Source organism: Juglans regia, chromosome 8 (genome assembly GCF_001411555.2).
Source record: "Juglans regia cultivar Chandler chromosome 8, Walnut 2.0, whole genome shotgun sequence".
Classification (NCBI taxonomy): domain Eukaryota; kingdom Viridiplantae; phylum Streptophyta; class Magnoliopsida; order Fagales; family Juglandaceae; genus Juglans; species Juglans regia.
Genome location: NC_049908.1, coordinates 23,863,192 through 23,882,568, shown reverse-complemented (window position 1 = coordinate 23,882,568; position 19,377 = coordinate 23,863,192). Strand labels below are relative to the sequence as shown.

Here is a 19,377-nt window from a genome sequence, read left to right as displayed (position 1 = left end):
CTTTGTTTCACCCTGTGGTGAGGTGTGCTGGCCAGGCTTTCTATATAGTGCAGCTCGCCAAGCTAGACTAACGGCACTTTGCTGGCCTCACTGCCTCATTTTCCACCTCTTCAATGAAAGGCTCTATTCTTCGCCTTTCCTTTATCTCTGGAAGGTGGTTTGTTCTCTTGCACTGGCATAGTCCTCACAATAAGGCAAGCACCTTGGAGAGCAAAAATGCTCACCTCGCAGGTGAGCACCATGGGTCGGTTTGGACACATGGCGCCTCCATGGTCCATCCTTAGGCTGATCTGGACCCACACTGATGTTGTGGTCCATCCCTTAGTTGATCTAGTTGCACGACGATGTCGTGGTCCATTTCTAAGTAGATGTGGACCCCAAATAGTGTCGTGGGCCTAGACATGGGTTGATATTGACACAAGGCCCTATTGTTGCCATGGATTTATGCACTGCTGAATGCTTCTTGCCTACCTGTTTATGAATAACAACCATCACCACCTCTCACCCTCTTCATTCTCAACCATTTCTTCACGACCCAACATTACTACCCCCATATGCTCTTGATTGTGCTAATCATGGGTTATTGGTTCTCATGCTTGGGTGATGCTTTCAGGGAGCGAAAATGAAGAGAATAATAAGCAACTATATTTTTTCTGTTAGAGGAAACAACAAATGATAAACTAAAATTATTGTTACTCCCGAATCTTAGAGTAATGCTACGTAAAGTCGTGAATTTAATTAAGTATACATGTAAGATGTCTCCATTACAGACTTAAAGATAATATTATAAGTAAATAAGTAACAAAGTTATTTGGATTTATACAAGCTTATACAAGTAGAGTCAAGTTTTATATGAATTGTATTTTTTTAACAACGGATCATAATTTTATATTCACGAAATAAAGTAGTCGAGTTAAACTTAAATTTGAGCAAGCCAGTCTATGGAATAATCTTATTTATTTATAGACTTATGCTTAATTCACCATGAGCAAATGGGTCGCTGACCTCCTCTGCCGCTCCTTGAAAGCCCTATCCAAGAATGGTAAACCACTTCCACCAAGCTGGCCCTTTCTACATAGTTAGAATGCTATGCACATGCCTTTTTTGTGACCGTATATAAAGTCTAGATGGACCTTAATTCTCTCTATATGGACCTTTATGATTATCTCAAGGGAGAAGGGTGGCTTTTATTCTTCAGCTCCAAAAAAGCCATAAAGCTTTACTTGCATGACTTTGAGCATCCTCATCTACTTTGTGGGGGTTATTTTATCAATTTTACTTTATGTTTTTTTTAGAGAAATATTACAAGGAAACCTTACATCACACACTTTTACCAAACTAATATGTGATTTGTTCTTTTTACCATTCTATTTAAGCACCACATATTTAAGCATTGAGATAAAAAAGACAAATAACACATCACATATTGATTAAGTGGAGGTGTTTGGTGTAAGACTTCTATGTTGAGTTTCTCTTTTATTTATCTTGAAAAATTCTATATAGAAGCCTTACACCACATACTTCTACCTAACTAATATGTGATTTATTATTATTTTTTTCATTCTATCTTAATGCTTAAATATATGTGTTTAAATCAAACAAAAAAAATGACAGATCACATAATGGTTAGTTGTGTAAAGCTTCTTTATAGTATTTCTCATTTAGCTTTTGTTGAGAATAGGTAAAAGTCTATATCCATTGTGCTATGCTTTCAACTCCCCCCTTGTGACTCTTTGGCGAACCCTCCTCCCCCATTCAACCGTAGTTATGTGATATTGCATTGCTCGATGGATTCTAAACCTTTGTCATACATGGTCTCTTCCCAAGAAAAATACTATTATGCCCACTCTATTTGACACTTCCATTTAATCGCTTAATTTTTTTTTTTTTTACTTAGTTATTAAAGAATTGATTTTAAATGTATTGGTATATTTTTTTATTTTTTAAATATATTTAAATATATTAAAAAAATAAAAAATAAAAACTTTTTTATGCTGGGCGGTAAGCCCAACAATCAAGATGGGGCGGCATAGTAGCCGCACCCCTCTTCCCAATAATTTTGGAAAAATAGATCACTTTAACAGTTATAACTCACTTTGAGACAGTGCAACAAGAGCTAGCTCATATATTTGGAGTATTTTAGATTGTGTGTGAGAGAAAAAGTTAAATAAAAATATTTAAAATTAAGAAATTTTTTGAATGTAATTTTTTAATATTATTTTTATTTTAATGTTTGTAAAAATTGTATTTATTTTTGTATTTTGTTTAGAAATTTGTAAAAGTTGTGTTTACTTTTGTGTTTTAGTGATATTTGATAATGAAATTACGAGAATTTTGAGAATTTTTATAGTGTCCAAACACTAGAGTAGTCTTTACACCCAATATGACTATTGTAGAAGTCCTTGATATTTCTCTTATGCATCGTTTGAATAATGAGATGAGATGAAATGAAATGATCTGTAAATATTAGTAAAATGATTTGTAAATAGTGGTGAAATAGTTTGAGTTAACATGTTTTATGAAGTTTTGGAAAATGAGAGAGAAAAAGTTGAATAAAAATATTATAAAGTTAAAATATTTTTTTAGTATATTTTTTTTATTTGAAAAAATTGAATTGTTTTTTATATTTTGTTTGAAAGTTTGTAAGAGTTGTAATGATTAAGTAATGATTAGATAAAAAAGTTAGAAATTTAAAAATGAAAAGTATTTATGTTTGTAATGTTTAGATATTGAAATGGTATGGAATGAAATGAGATAAGTTAGAAGGAATTTAATATCCAAACTAGACCTTAAAACCACCAATCAAGACCATTACCAAGATGGCCTTGTCTAACGCACTAGTCTATTGATTAAGAAAACATGAGATTAGACCACTTTGGTGACTCATTTTTTTTTTTTTTTTCCTTGTGGGATAATTATAAGATCTCAATCCCACCTTTTATATCTTAAAATGCTTATATAATAAAAATTATTTGCCAAGAAAATAAATTATAATGAATTATAAGGAACTAAGTACATGCTTGGGCTTCAGTTTGAAGGCTTAAAAAGTATTTTTAAGATCACTCTCATTGGATTAGTTAAAAGCTAAATCTAATGAGAATTTAGCTATTGAACTATAAAATGTATCACATTGAAATAGCTATAGTTCAAATATTTGGAATATAGCTACAGTAACTTCTAAGTTATTTCCAAATTTAAAAGACACTGTTTATTCATTAAATCTATTTTATATCATTTGTTTCTCTCTCTCGAGATTTCCATCAATATCTTTCTAGTTTATATTTTTAATCCATAATTTAATTAGAATATGATTACTAATTAATATATAATATTATGAATAGTAAAATATGATAAAATAAAATAATTTCATAATTAAAAAAATTAAAATATTTTTTAAATTGATATATTAATTTGAGTTAGTGATATATTAATTTAATAAGAATATGATTATTAATTAATATATAATAGGTAGAATAGTAAAATATGATAAAATAAATTAAATTAATAATTAAAAAATTAAATATTTTTGAAATTATTAGTTATTTATTACTATATAATAAACAAATGTATAATTTAATGTAGAGATTTGATATGAATAATTAAAATTAAATTCATCTTATATTATTTTATTATTATATAATGAAAAAATAGTTATTCCAAAATAGAAGAGTTACTATTCACCGGTCAAACTCATATTTTATTCACAAATAATCAACAAAATTTTATGAAATTCTTTTTAAAACTTTCTTTAGTAAATAAGGCTATATTATGTCCAGATTTTTTAATAAATATTTTTTGTAAATAAGGTTATATTATATTGGATAATTAGGTTGATATAAAAAATAGTTGAAAAATGATAATTTTAAATAAAAATAAAAATATTAATTAATATATGGAATGCTTTTACAAAATATAAAAAAAAAAAATTATTAAAAATTTGAGTAATACTATACATTATATTTTTATCTTATTTTAATCATATTCAATGATATGTAGTATATTTATCATTATTAAATAATAAAAAAGTTTGTAATAAATAATTATTAAATAGTGATAAATATATCACATTATACTTAATGGAATGAAAGTAAAATGATAGTATGATGAATAAAATTTTCCTTTTTTTATTTTGAGCCGAAGAGGGGTTAGAAGTTAGAACCCAAAACTTCAATTTTGAAGGTTTGTTGTCCCATCAAGGCTCAAGCCATATGCCTTTACGGTTTGTATCTGGGCATTAGTCAAGGAAGAATGACGATTTTATTAACCGGAAAACGCCGTTCGTAATATGATAATATCCGAGATTTGGCTATTTAAAAAAGTAGTTTCTATTTAACTATAAACTTATTTCTTTTGCGTACAAAATCTCATTTACAAATCATTCTCCAACGCCACGGAGTAACGACTTTTCCCAAAAGGTGAATTGCTTTCCTCTCTCTGCCTATTTAGGGTTCTGAATCTGGGTGTAGAATGTAAACATTCTCTCACTTTTTCAATGCATGGCGTTTTTTAATTATGAGTTGGTTTGCTAAAAAATCTAAATTGGGCATAATATAATCAATTTGTACTGAACTATACATTATGTTTTGGTTTTTGCTGATTATTATTGTTTGTGGGCTTACATTAGGTTTTTTGTGTGAGCATGAATGCAGTTTCGAGTGTTCTCTATGTTGTTGGTGGGGTCTTATTTGTAGAGATTGTATTTGGTAACCCATATTCTAAGCACACGGTTTTAATGCAATATTTTTCTTCGTTAATCTTTAGAGGAATTGGTGGTTTTATTTTATATGAGCCGTACAAATTGGAGGGATTGCATTGTATGGAATGTGATATCCAGTTTTGGGTTTCTTAAGGAGCTTTTAGAAAAGGTTTAATGCTTAATATAACAATATTATTACTAAAAATAATATAACAATAATGATAGCTGAAATTTTCATGAATGGGCTAAGTCTGTGACTTGGAAGACGAATTTTGTTCTAATGTTTTGGGGTTATACAGATTCTGAAATAAAACAATGCATGTTTCAGATATTTGTTTGTTTGAAAATCTGTGTTGAATTCGTTAGAGAGGTGGAGTAAGACTTTCTCATACTCCTTTGGTAGTCCTATGCATTCAGTATCATGCACTAGTCTTTTTAAGTTATCAATGATTACTTCTGATTTTATTTCTTCTGCAATTTATCTTCAGTAAGTTAATTATCAGATTTTATGAGCCTTCAAAGAAGAATAATACTACAACAATGGACCAATGACCTTTGGTTCGTATGGAACCTCTTCTAGTCATATGGATGGGATAGAAGGTGAAGTTGTGGCTTTAAGACCCACTAGGAACATGTGTAACCTACCAATTAAGGACAAAGAAAAGTTATACATACACCCATGAATTTTATTTAACCAGAATTGGCTTTCAGTCTGTTTGAAAAATATTGTACTTTATGTCCATAAACACACAATATTTTGTAGCATAATTTTGTATGTTTCTTCTAAAGCAGGTCTTAAAGTTATTTATAGGTTGTTTCACATGCACCCTTCTCGATAGATTTCTCTGGTTGTTTCTTCTTGGACCCAAAGCACCATTTCTTAGTATCGCACCCCAGCAATTATGTGTATACATGGCAACCTGTTCTGTTAGCTAGGCTCCTTATGTCTGGTGTTTTATTTTGGAAGGTAACAACATTTTATTTGTCTATTTGAAGAAAAGCTTTCATAATGTTCAACTAATCTAATTTGAGATAACCACTGATGTGTTCTTAAAGAAATTTTCTAGGGCAACAGTGGGAACTGAACAATCAGAGAAGTCAAAGAAAGTTATGGTATCTTGAACATTCTCATGCCAATCTGTATTTTCACCTTCACAGTTTTTCTTTACCCTTTTGGGGTGGTGCCCATTTGAACTCATCCTAAATTTTGTTTTTTTTAATATAAGTAATGATAAATTTATTATACCTTGAGTAGTTTGCGACATTCGGCTGACATTTTACGTAGGTTATTTGGGCAGCCTTTTTAACAACTGCTGTTTGCGATGAATCTAACTGGCAATGGCTTTCTCCCCTTCTTTTTTGAACCTGGGCTATTGTCTATGGGATTACAGATGGCAGGCGAAGTAACTTGGGCAAGAAGACAACAATCTCAGCAGCAGGAGCAACAGGCAAGGGCCAGATGGACATCATCTCTCACTAAGATACTGGCAGACTTAATGATTGACCTAGTTCAAAAAGGGAACAGACACGGACATTCTTTTGGGAAGAAAGCGTGGAGGTATATATGTGATGAATTCTACAAGAAAACAGGTCTGAATTGGGACAAAGAGCAATTGAAGAATCGATATGCAGTCTTGAGGAGGCAATATGTTACTGTAAAGTCACTTCTTGATCAACGTGACTTCAGTTGGGATGAATCCATGGGGACTATTATAGGCAAGGATGAAGCATGGACAGAATACATCAGGGTGTGTTGCTTTCATATATATTACCTTTTACAAACAAAAATCTAAACCTGCATGAGCTGGAGGAATTGTCTTTAACTTCATGACCTCGTGACTGGCTTCTTGGCATATGGGATACTTGTTTGATTAAAACGTTTTTATTGTTTTTGCATTCAAGGGGAAAAAGCATGCTTGATTCTGAAAAATATGTTCTTGAGAATGCCACAGATTTTGGTCTCACTTCTGACCAATAAGAGTTGTATGATATTGGAGTTACTCCAGTCTAGGTTGCTGGTTTTTGTTCTTTATTAACTATTCATCATTGACTCCTTATGGAACATAACAAGCAGGGACATCCTGATGCTGAGACTTTAAAATACACTGGCTGCCCAATTTACAAAGAGCTATGCATCATATTCTCCGAACCGACAACCAATGGGAAACACAATCTGTTGGCTGAACATGAGGGAGGGATGACTCCTGTTACTTGTGCAGAACCCTTGAGCATTTACCAAGGAGAGTCTTCGTCGGGTTCTGACGAAGTGGATGACATTCCAGACGCTTGCAATGCTACTCGACCTACTACTCCTTGTACAACCGGAAATCGTAAAAGAGGTCGTAAAGGAATTGATGATGTTATTGCAGGAGCTATAATGGAAATGGCAGCTGCTTCAAAGCTAAGGACAGCTGCTATACAGCAACGTAATGCCCGATACACCATAACTGACTGTATTAAAGAATTGGATGAGATGCAAGGCGTTGATGAACAGGTCTACTTTGCTGCCCTTGATCTATTCAACAAACCCAATGCAAGGGAAGTTTTCTTGTCTCTCAAAGGTGACAAGCGCTTGATTTGGTTGCGAGGTAAATGTGCCGCATATCCAGCTCGTTAAGTGTTGTTAGTAATCCGTCATCTGCTATATGTCTAGTTAATGCACAATATTCCCTTTCGTGAAACAGCGATCAAATACTAGTTGACTTGTACATATGCTTAGTTCTGGTTCTAAAGTTAGGCATACTAAAACAATATTTTCGGATATGCAGTGAATTTTATATTGATATCAAGCGCAAGATCCGCATATATTCTTGTGCAAGTTCATAAATTTCCTTCAAAAAGTTCTCTGAAAGAATCTAAATTTGTACAAAGATATGCCCACAGACTCTTTCCGGCAGTCCCTTGATATTAGCTCATATTTCTTCTGATTGGCTCCAATTTCAAGTAGAATAGAGATAAGACATATAAAGTGAGTTATAATATTTACTCTTATTCATAGTAGGATTCACTTCATGTGCCTCTCTTATCTCTTGACACCCGATCAGAACATGAGATATCTCCGTCTCATCTGTCACACCTCTAGTGGGGTATCTAAAGATGTCAAAATTTCTAAGTACCATTGCAACGACCCATAACTCATCTGTGTCCATGGCCCTCTTACAGAAGCCAACCATCTACGGCAATGAACAAGACTTGGTGACCCTCCTTACATAGTTGTAGCGTACATTGGGTCAAAATGATAGCAAACTACATCAACAAAACCCTTTATTAGAAATTGAAAATAAACACGAGGTAAAGCCATCCAAACGCTTTCCCATGGCAAGAAAAAACGGAGGTATAAAATGTAATTGAAAACTCATAGGTATGTTGCATTCCCCTTCAACCTCTAGTATCAGTTGGCTTGCCTCCTTGGCAAGAAAAATTCCGGAGGCTTCAGGGTCGTGAATTCTACCATTACTTTGTACGAAAGAATTTGTAGAGGGGAAGAATCCTGCAATGTTGGGCCTGCAATTCTGCTGGAGTTCAATTTGTCTACCCAAGAGGACACTTCAATTCACAAGAACGTCACTTACATTTTGCCTAATCCATGTCTTCTTCTCAATTTAGTATCCTCTTCACATTAAGCTCATCATCAGCACTTTTGGTTTTGTTGTATACTGATTCAAATGCTTGAGTACACACACTAGAAAATCCCACTATGGCCTGAAACACATGTGGAAAGCCCATCTGAAGATTATTCAGTGTCATTGCCCTTGTTACACTGACCGATTTTTCATGCTTAGTTTTCTCTTCCACTGCCCTTGCTCTCAAGATCTCCACCTTTGCACGCTTCTCTGCAACTGGGTACTTGCTGCCCGTAGTGCCAGAGGATCCTGGCATGGAATATGGACCATACTTGCTCTCGAGTGACCTAAGCTCAGTCGCCTTCTTCTCAAGGTCTTTAAATGCAGATTCTGACTTTTTCTTCTGCTTAAGCTCGTCTGCTTGTTGAACTACAATGGCATGGATTACTGTTAAGAAGCTCTTGATTCCTTCAGATGCCACCCTGTCAGGAATTTGGTCAAGTGCAACGTGCCATTCTTCACAAAGTGAGTAAATTCTTGATTCCTGGGCAGCTCTGGATAGTGGATTTTTGCTGATCTGGAAGAGACTAAGCCGAAGCCAACTCACAAGGGACTCGATGTAATCCCTTTGGGCTTTAACCAGGTAACAAAATGACTGGTGCCATTGATGGACCTCAAGCTCGAGCTGGAGAGTTGCTTGCCGGTGAATCTCGGATGTTGGTTCAGTTGATGGAATGGTATTGAGGTATTTCAGCTGCTGAACTATGTGAGTTTGGACTTGGTGGCACTCATACATGCTTCTCCACATGCACATCAATCTGCAAAGACATTAAGAGTAAGGAAAGTTGAGAATTATTTCATCTATATACCTACACAATTCAAAGATAAATTCACCTGGTTATAATTAATTCAACATACATAGTTCCCATCATCTTTATAATCCTAAGGACAATAATTGTTTTTCATGATTTATTTCTTAGGCAGGTCACATTGGATTTCCTTATTCTTTATTGAAATAAGGACAACTTTATTTCAAAACATAAAGATAACTAAGAAATTAAAACTTAAAAAAAAAAAAAATGTCATCTCTAGGATTACAAGGATACCCACACGGCTTATTGGTATAGCAGACATCACATTCTATTGACAAGCACATATGGTCCATTTGGTTGACATCTTCTAATTATCGTACAGTACAGCCACAAGATTGTCTCATTTGGGAAGACATTCTAAAAAGAAGAAAAGGGGACAGCCAAAGATAAGGACTGATTCTAAGGAGAGATCCACTGAACATATTTTATTTCTCGAAAAGACGGCATTCATCACAAACAACAAATAACAAAGGTGGCATGCCTGTTCGAAATATCAGATGAAACATAGGAGTACGATGATCTGCATCCACTTAGAAAAAGGAAAAAAAGACGATCTGCATCTTGGAATCTTGGATTACATAAAGGGTTGAGATGTGGCCATATATTTTTGCTATAAAAGCGAACAAAGAGCAGAAAACAACCCATCAAAAGCAGTCAAAAGATTTTTTTTTTCCCCTCTTTTGTTTACACTGCAAGACCATGAAGCATATATCATCAGAGTTGACTTTTCACCTCCTAAAGCAGACATGCTCATCTATCTACCTTTTAGCCTTTAACTTGAGCACCCAAACCAGATGTCAGAATGCTATTCCACAATCCTTGACTCCTGGATATATTTTAAACATTTCAAGACTAGGAACATCTCTCACAAAGAAAAGCCATAGGAATTGAGTACAAGATGTCCTGCAAATGGTTCATCCATTTTCGTTTGTTTGCTGTTGTCATTGTTTGGGTTGGGATAAAATGGCTATCAAAAGTTAAATCCAAGCACTCTCCACTAGATTGGTGAGTGCAAAGAAGTTCACGTGAGGAGAGAGAGGCTGAGAAGTCAAGGGTGGTTGTCCTATTACCTAAGAGAGTTGGAAAAAGGAAGGATAGAAAATGACTAACCCTTTGACAAGCCCAATGAGTTGTGGGTAGAGCTCGGTTTCCCTTAATTTGACAATCTCAGCAGAGGTGGTCTCTATGGCCTGGGAAGAAACCATCATTTGCGACTCCAACTTGTCAACTTCTTTCTTGCTCTTCTCAGTCTTCATATAGTCAGCCCTCTTCATCTCTAGACTCCTTAGCTGCCCCACCCTCTTCTCTCGCTCTATCTTTAGGGTCTCTGCTATCTAACAGCATCATGCAAGAACATAGCAAGGAGAAAAAACAAAACACTCAAATATAAAATGAAAATTAGCAACGATATATTTGATCTCGTGACATGGGCCAGGGGTCATCACAAAAGAACAAAAGAAACAGATAAAAGTTAAGTTATCAAGGTTTATGATAAGCAAAAAACTCATGGTGTGATTAAGCAGAAAACTTAAAATTTCCTACTCATAACCTAGAGGTTACAACTATAGAGTGTTACTTTCATTTTCTGTGGTTCTAACTTTATGTAAAGGAAGTTCGAGCACAAGCGCACAAGGGAAGCAAAGCATGGTGCCGCAAAGAGAATGTTCCCGAGAAAGTGCGGAGTTAATATTACCTTGACTTCCTGGTACAATTTCTTCTCCCAAGCATATAGCCTCTCCAAAGTTGAACAGTGGCTGCCACCGGCAATACCCCCTCCCACAACACCACTTCCCTGCATTTCCCCTCCAAACTTGCCAAAACCGTTTGAATTTGGACTCAAGCCCCATGTCCACAACGACTGACTAAAATTAAATCCATGATTGTAAGCTTTTCCTGCCCAAAACCAATTGAAAAAAGCATAACAATTAGAAACAAATCTCTCTATAAACTAAAAAAATGTCTATACTACTATAATTTCATTGCAGTAGAACAAAACCGAGATGATCACAAATCCTTTGAAAAAGCCTACCTTCTTTACTGCTCTGACTAGAAAAGCTAGCGCTTGAAACTTCCAAGAGCAATGAGGCCTGGCCACCAGCATCAGCGGCCTTCAGAAAGTACTCATCAAGCTCCTTCACAATCTCGACGAGATCTTTACTGTTCCTTGCTACAACCATAGCAAGCGAGCTCGTGGTGGTGGTGTCCTTAGAGAACCCACTGACCACAGAAGGTGGCGGCGTAGAGCTTGCTGCGGCGGTGGGCGTGACCACAGCCTCCGACGCCGTCATCGTTGCCTCCTCCCACTCCTCCTCAGTCACGGACCGAGAAGACGACGGTGGCACAAATGGGTCCCAGAAATCCCACGTGGAAGACGCCAGCGGAGGTGGAGGCGGCGGCGGAAGAGCTGGGGAGGCTGTTATAGACGTCCACGTGTCGGAGCTGGGGCTCATTGGCGGTGGAGGCGGAGGTGGCGTTGGAGAGGGGAGGAGTGGTGGTGGGGCATTGTGGTGGGGTCGGCGGCGGATGTGGTGGAGATTGGTTTCGGCATTGGCGAACTGGAACAGGGCTGAGCCTGTACTGCGAAGAGAACGAAGGTACAAGCTGTGGGCGGCGGAGAATGCTTGCCTTGCCTTCACTAGTTGCTTCATGTACTTCTTTCTTGCTTTACAACGTGACACGATCTCTACTCTCTCCACTCGAGAAGAACAGCAACCCATTTTTTCTTGCTCTGATGTCAGGCACTAACCAGATCAACTGCCTCTGCCTCTCTCTCTCTCTCTCTCTGTGCTCGGGAAGAACTAGTTGGAACCAAAAGTTAAACGAAGTTTCTTCAAAGCAGGGTCTTCTTCTTTCATGTTTGGTCTGGAGTCGCACTCTTTCACTTGATCGCCCAAGTACTCTCTAAATCCTCTGTATTTTTAGCTCTCAAAATTGCACTATCTCAGACCTTCTTTTTCCCTTTCTGGCTTCCCCCAAAACACACAAACTGACACACACAGACGCAGTCTCTCACTTTCTCAATGCGAATAAAGGTGTAGTAGCTTGGTTTGGGATGTACTCGATGCGGTGGCGGTGAAGGAACAGCGAGAAGAGCAACAGCATTGAGAAGTGGCAGGGAGAAAGGAGCCTTGGGCAGAGGGCCTGTAATTTTTATATTTTGCAGGGAGGAAGCAAATAATGAGGGCGTTTTGTTAAGCCTTCCTTCCAACGGCATCTTATTAGCTCCCGTGCAATGAGTTTTACTACGAATTTATCATTTAAAATATAATTTATTATAGAATTTATTACAAAATAACAAAAAATTTTATTTATATATTTTTTACACACTTTATTAATGTAATTAGTTGCATCACTTTTTTAAATATAAAATAATTATTTTGACAAATCATAATAATAAAATACGGAAAAAATATGCAAAGCTGACTACATACAGTAGAACTCATAAAATAAAATGTGATTAGTTACGTCATTTTTTTAAATATAAAATAATTATTTTAATTAATCACAATAATAAAATACGTAAAAAATACGCAAACTGACTGCATATTGTAGAACTCATAAAATAATTTATTCTCCTAAAAATAAGAAAGTCTAAAAAGTGATTTTAAATTTTAAACTCATCTCAACTCATCTTATCTAATTATTATAATTTTTTTAAATTTTAATAAAAAAATATAATAAATAATTTAATTTTTTTAAATTTTAAAATAATAATAATATTAAAAAATAATATTTTATTTAATTTTTATATTCATTTTAACTCAGTTTAACTTAAGAAACGTAGCCTTCGTCTGATAAGCACCAGATTGCCAAGCCACGAGTAGTTGGGGAGGTCCCCCCCGGCCCTTGGTTAATGTCGACCGGAGGTCCCATTTCCTTCGTTGTATTAATTATTTTTTTATATTTTTTTATTTTTTATATACTTTTGCAGAGTTCTTTAATGCTGCTTTGTTTGTATTTTAAAAATATTTTAGACTTTTACTTTTTAACTTTTGTGTTTTCATTTTGAAAAAAATATAAATTCCACATGAGCTCGAGTTTAGCATGTGTATGAACCTGAATTTTTCAATTAATTTGAATTAGTTGGATGTCCGGACCCATTGCTGATGATGCAATAATTTTAACTTATTATAATTAGTAATTTAAGAATAACATTTTCAAAACAATTCTTGTAACGCCCCGATTCCGAGAGTCCAAAGAGTTAACTCATAAAACCTGATAATTAACTCTAACAAGGCTAGAGTACTTCCAAATTCAAGAATATATCCATTTTCTCAAACCTCAAATCGAACGTAAATACTTCAATTAAATAAATCAAATAAACTCGTCTATCCAATATTCAATCCAACAACCCAAATAAAATCAACTCTTCTTCATGTCTCAAATAACAACTAGAAATAATATAACATTAACATAAGTCTCCATAAACCATCTAAATCCATTGAAGCAAACTTAAGAAAGATAATTAACCTCCAACACCAACACTAATATCATGAGATACCCAACAACAAATCAATGCTAATCTTCTCCATAGACTCTAATACTGATCTTCAGCTGAGCCATCGATGTCATCTGAAATATTATGAAGATTAACGGGGTGAGTTATCAACAACTCAGTAAGCAGAGAGCATATACTAGCATGTAAACATGAGCATTTATAACATTTGATAAGCCGAACAAAACATTTACTTTCAGAATGCAGAAACAAAACTTGTACAAAAACATTAGAGCGAAATTTTCAGAAAAATAAACTTATTCCAAAAAAAGAATCCGTTGTCATTTCTAAACTGAAACATTATAATCTTATCATCGTTTAATATCACATCGGGACAATACCATGTTTAACCACCGTGGTAGGGTTATAAATCACCATTATACCCGTGGCTGGGCCATATTCCATGTTTCACCCCCGTGGTAGGGTTATAAACCACCATTATACCCGTGGCTGTGCCATTTTCCATGTTTCACCCCCATGATAGGGTTATAAACCACCATTATACCCGTGGCTGGGCCTTAACAGAAACAGAACGGATTTTATCGAAAATCCGATTACAATCATATACAGAATCAGAACTTCATACCAAGGTTTTCAGATGACATATCATATAAAAACAAAACACTGAAAAGTTTCAGATCATTTCACATGTTCGAGATAAACATAAACAAAATATTATCATTTGTTCATAACAAAACTTTTAGAATTCTTTATTCGCTCTTTTACATAGTTCAAAAACAAGTGCACAAAACTAGCTCATGTCTACACCAGTCATGACAGAAAACACTTTCTCTTATATTGAATTTATGCATATGCAGAATAAACATCTGAGGTTGTTTTCAGATCATTTCTTTCAAAAAGAAAATAAACACATTTATTCTCAAAGTCAACCTCATTTTATTTCTTTTATGCAAAACTAGTATATGAACCCCGCTTACCTGAGCAACTTAGCTTTTCAAAAATTTCATCAAAAATGTTGAGTCGACTATAAATCGTCACCTATAAAAAATAATCACACAGTTTACGTAAGTTTTCAACCAATCATAGATTTCTATATTTAAGCCTAAACTTCTAAAATAATCTATCTTAATTTCTCAAAACTTAAAAATCATCATAATCCCAAAGTATATCACCACTTCCTAAAAAAATCACTAATATCCACCATGACCAACGTCAAACTCAAAACATCAATATTTAAATCCGAAATAGCCAACAAATTTCATAGCATAAACCAATCTCACACAAACAATTCCATCAAATCCAACCGACCCCATTCCTCCTCGGACTCAGTCCGGCACAACCAACAAATTCACAGTAAATATGAATTAGCGTAGAAATACATTTAAATCTCAAAAGTTCTTTGGGAAAAATACTTACAATGTTATAATATAATTTTTGAAAGATCACGGAGGTGCTGGAAACGGCAACGTAGCAACAAAACAGTGCAAAATGAAAGGATTTTAAAGACAATAGTGAAACCACAGCAATTGCTTATGGCGTAGGATTCTTCATTATATAGGAAACTGTTACAAGTATTAAAAAGCTAATAATAGCAGTACAGGTTATAAAAGGAAAGATATCTAAAATTTCTATATTTACAACTAATCAATTCCTATACATTTGTACAACGTCTATATTGCCATGTATTGATTTTCTGTTTGATTGCTGCCTTGATTATCTCCAGAGGATAATGCTCTGTTATCACCAACATCCCCTCTCAAGTCAAGCGTGGTTGGCAACACGCGAAGCTTGGATCGAAATAGTAGAAACAGAGGTTTTGATGGACTTTTGGTGAATATGTCTGCTATTTGTAAGGTGGATGGCACATGTTTAATCTTCAATATACCATTGCAGACTAATTCCCTAACAAAGTGAATATCAATATCAATATGCCTGGACCTTCGTTGAGCTACTGGGTTTCGAGTCATGAAAATGGCACTTGTGTTGCACAAAGTAAAGTTGGCTGTTCTGGTGGTTGAATTTGTAAATCATGAAGAATGTTTAACAACCATTTAACTTCAGCTGCAGTGAGTGCTAATGCTCTATATTCAGATTCTGCCGAAGATCGAGATACTGTGGACTGCTTTTTGGAGGTCCATGAGATTAAATTGTTACCCAGAAAAATGGCATATCCTGATGTTGATCGACTAGTTTCTGGACAACCAGCCCAATCGGCATCTGAAAAAGCCGAGATGTTGAGATTGCTTGATGGACTGATGTTGAGTCCGAAATGAAGAGTTCCTTTAACATATCTGAGAATTCTTTTTACGGCTTGAAAATGTTGTTCTCTTGGTGAATGCATGAATTGACTTACTGAATTTACTACATGTGTGATATTCAGCCGAGTAATGGTGAGATACTGTAGTGCACCAACAAGGGATCGATAAGTTGTTGGTGAATGAAAGAGAGGACCATCAGTAGTCAAATGATTGGAGACAATCATTGGTGTTGCAATTGGCTTTGAATCATGGAGATCAGTTCGGATAAGAATATCTCTTGCATACTTCACTTGGCTGAGGAACATTCCCTTTTTAGAATGAGTTACTTCTAGGCCCAAAAAATAATTTAGATTGCCAAGATCCTTCATAGAAAACTCTTGCCGTAGCTTGTTAATGAAAGTGTCAATGAGAGACACATTGCTACCTGTGATGACAATATCATCCACGTATAAGAGTAAGTAAATGATGCCATTGTCTGATGAATGAACAAATAAACTAGAATCGGCTTTGCTGCCATTGAAACCAATTTTGATTAAAAAATGGCTAAAGCGATGGAACCATGCTCTCGGTGCTTGTTTCAAACCATAGATTGCCTTCTTGAGACGACAAACATGATTTGGATGGGAAGCATCAATATATCCTGATGGTTGTTCCATATAAACCTCTTCTTGTAGAAGACCATGCAAGAATGCATTTTTAACGTCAAGTTGACGTATGTTCCAGCCACGAGATATTGCAATAGAGAGTACAATGCGAACTGTAGAAGCTCTAACAACTGGACTAAATGTGTCATTAAAATCAAGTCCATATAGTTGAGTATAGCCTTTGGCAACAAGGCGTGCTTTGAACCTATCAATGGAGCCATCCGAATGATATTTGATCCGAAAAACCCATTTGGATCCAACCACATTAGTAGCAGATGGTCTAGGAACTAGTTCCCATGTTTGATTGTGAGTGAGAGCACTAAGTTCATCTTCCATTGCAGCTAGCCATTTGGGTGATTTGGCAGCACTTTTGAATCATTTTGGTTCCTTCATTACTAATACTGATGATAATAAAGGAGAAGAAGGAAGTGGACAAACATAATTGTAATGTTTAGGCTTTGAGATACCAACTTTTCCACGTGTTAACATGGAATGAGAATTCTGATTTGTTGAAGAATTTTGAGCTGGTGCATGCGGCATATCTGAGGAAGGCTCAATTTGTGAAGTAGGCACAAGCGGCAATTATGGAACTTGCTCAGCTATTGGAGTAGGCACATGAGGCAGTGATATTGGTGAACTCCGAGATGTGTTCAACTCCAAGGCACATGATTTACATGGCTTGGACAGTGTGATTGATGGTAACGTCTGAGAACCTGCAGAAGAATTAATGCTGGACAAAGGATAATTGGATGGACTGGGATCATGAAAAGAAATATAATCTGAGAGTGCATGAGAAGGTTCCATATTGGATGAAGATGATGGAAAAACTGTCTCATCAAACCGAGCATGTCGAGTGACAAATACTCGATGTGATTTAGGATCTAGACATCGAAATTCTTTGTATGAGGAGTGGTAACCGAGAAAATTACATGGGAGACTTCTTGGTTCAAACTTGTGTTTAGTATAATCTCGCAAGTATGGGAAACATAAGCAGCCAAAAATTCGAAATATGGCATAGGTGGGAGACTTACCATGCAGAATTTCAAATGGAGAAGCTCCATTCAAGATAGATGTGGGCAAGCGATTAATGGTAAAAACTACTGTACTGAAGGCTTCAACCCAAAAATGAAGAGGAACATTGGCATGAAAAAGCATTGTCAAGCCGGTCTCGGTGATGTGTCTATGTTTTCTCTCGGCTCTACCATTTTGAGAGGGTGTATAAGGGCAAGAGAGCTGATGGTGAATACCACATTTGACTAAGTGAGACTAAAAAATGATACTTGTGAATTCACCTCCCCCATCACTTTGAAATTTTTTTATCTTTGCCGAGAATTGATTTTCAACAAGTGTTTGAAATTTGATAAAGGTTTGATAAAAATCAGTTTTGTGTTTTAATGGATAGAACCAAGTGAAACGAGAGTTATCATCGATAAAAACAACATAATATCAATATCCAGAGATGGAATGTATCGGTGCCGGACCCCATAAGTCGCAATGTATGAGTCCTAAAATTGTTTTGGATCGACTATCAGTTGTTGAAAAAGGTAGTTTATGGCTTTTAGCCTTTTGACAACTAACACACAAAGATGGATTTGGCAATATAGAGGTGACAGATAGAAGACCTTTCTTATTAAGCATGGAAATTATTGGGGATGATACATGGCCTAAACGGGCATGCCAAGTGTCAAAGGAATTACATAAATTGTGCTTGCTAATGACAGTAGAAAAAACATGGTTTCCACGCTTCAGTACATAGAGTCCATCTACACGATTACCGCTTGTCACCACCTTTCGAGTTTGAAGATTCTGTATGATAAAATCATTGTCAGTAAAGGAAACAGAGAAAGGAAAATCATTGGTTAATTTACTGACAGAAAGCAGATTTTTGGTTAAGTTTGGCACCACAAGAACATCATTTAATTTAAGAGTTGGAGTGGGAGAGCAGGAACCCATGTGTGTAATGGGTAGGGATGATCCATTACCAACAATAACTCTGTCCTTACCAGTGTAAGGTTCCACCTTATCAAGTTGAGACACATCGGAAGTCATGTGTGCAGATGCTCCTGTATCAGTGTACCAATCTGCTGTGTCGTTGCTGATGGTGCAATTGGCAAGTGCTTCAGTAATGTTTGCATCAGATTTTGTGTATCTGATCTTGCAGTCCGTGGCATAATGGCCTTCTTCACGACATATTTGACATCGAGGGGGTCTCCTATACTGCTGCTTGCCACGATTTCCTACCTTTGATTGGCCTCCTTTATATCGGTTTTGATTATTATTTGGCCTTGCATTTCGGTTGGAAGATGCAGAGGATGAATGAGCCACATAGGTAGAGGTACCACCTGCATTATGATCAATAGACTTGGAAAAAAGATCAAAGCTTTCTGCTTTAGGAACAATATCTTTAAAACTTGGAATAGGAGTTAAATATAGTTGAGTGGTAGAGAAAGTAGAGAACTCGTGGCCTAGACCACGTAAAAACCAGTGCACTTTGTCAGTGTCTTCGACTGGACGTCCCATTGCTGCCAATTGATCACAATGGGCCTTGAATACTCGAGAGTATTCAGAAATACTGCGAGAGCCACGCTTCATGAGATGAAGTTCATCTTTTATTTGAAGTTCACGAACCTTAGATTTGTGACTAAAGGCAGTCTCAAGAGCATTCCAGACTTCTCTTGATGTTGTGAGACCAATGACAATAGAGAGTGCTTCCTCCGTGAGAGAGGAAAGAAGAAGACTCATGACTAGTTGGTCATTTTGCCTCCAAATGTTGTGGGCTGTGGAATCAGTGGTAGCGGAAGGCATAGGGGTTAAGCCATCAACATATCCATAGTATTTTTGACATTGCAGTAGGGGAACAACTTGGCTGCGCCAAAGAAGAAAATTGG

General features: G+C 35.9%; 3 protein-coding genes across 5 annotated transcripts; 1 reads left to right on the top strand and 2 right to left on the bottom strand.

Moving 5' to 3' along the window:
- The first annotated feature begins 4,127 nt into the window (after positions 1-4,127).
- LOC109001681 (L10-interacting MYB domain-containing protein-like) lies at positions 4,128-7,523 on the top strand. 3 transcript variants are annotated; one of them, XM_035693447.1, is made up of 5 exons: positions 4,221-4,415; positions 5,489-5,663; positions 5,753-5,809; positions 6,088-6,444; positions 6,771-7,523. In XM_035693447.1, the coding sequence occupies exons 2-5, from the start codon at positions 5,640-5,642 to the stop codon at positions 7,311-7,313; spliced, it is 981 nt and encodes a 326-aa protein (XP_035549340.1). In that variant the 5' UTR covers positions 4,221-4,415; positions 5,489-5,639; the 3' UTR covers positions 7,314-7,523. The 3 variants fall into 3 exon arrangements, with proteins under 3 accessions (XP_035549342.1, XP_035549340.1, XP_035549341.1); XM_035693448.1 differs by lacking the exon at positions 5,753-5,809 and having other exon boundaries at positions 4,223-4,415; XM_035693449.1 differs by lacking the exons at positions 5,489-5,663; positions 5,753-5,809 and having other exon boundaries at positions 4,128-4,415.
- Positions 7,524-7,603: 80 nt separating this feature from the next.
- Positions 7,604-12,297, bottom strand: LOC109001674 (protein ALTERED PHOSPHATE STARVATION RESPONSE 1-like). The gene is made up of 4 exons (XM_018979049.2): positions 11,161-12,297; positions 10,825-11,024; positions 10,242-10,465; positions 7,604-9,077 (listed from the first exon to the last, which is right to left on the bottom strand). The coding sequence occupies exons 1-4, from the start codon at positions 11,846-11,848 to the stop codon at positions 8,294-8,296; spliced, it is 1,896 nt and encodes a 631-aa protein (XP_018834594.2). The 5' UTR covers positions 11,849-12,297; the 3' UTR covers positions 7,604-8,293.
- A 3,253-nt stretch (positions 12,298-15,550) lies between these two features.
- On the bottom strand, positions 15,551-16,825 carry LOC118349213 (uncharacterized mitochondrial protein AtMg00810-like). Its single transcript, XM_035692828.1, has one exon. It carries the CDS (start codon positions 16,823-16,825, stop codon positions 15,551-15,553), a length of 1,275 nt encoding a protein of 424 aa, XP_035548721.1.
- Positions 16,826-19,377: the final 2,552 nt, after the last annotated feature.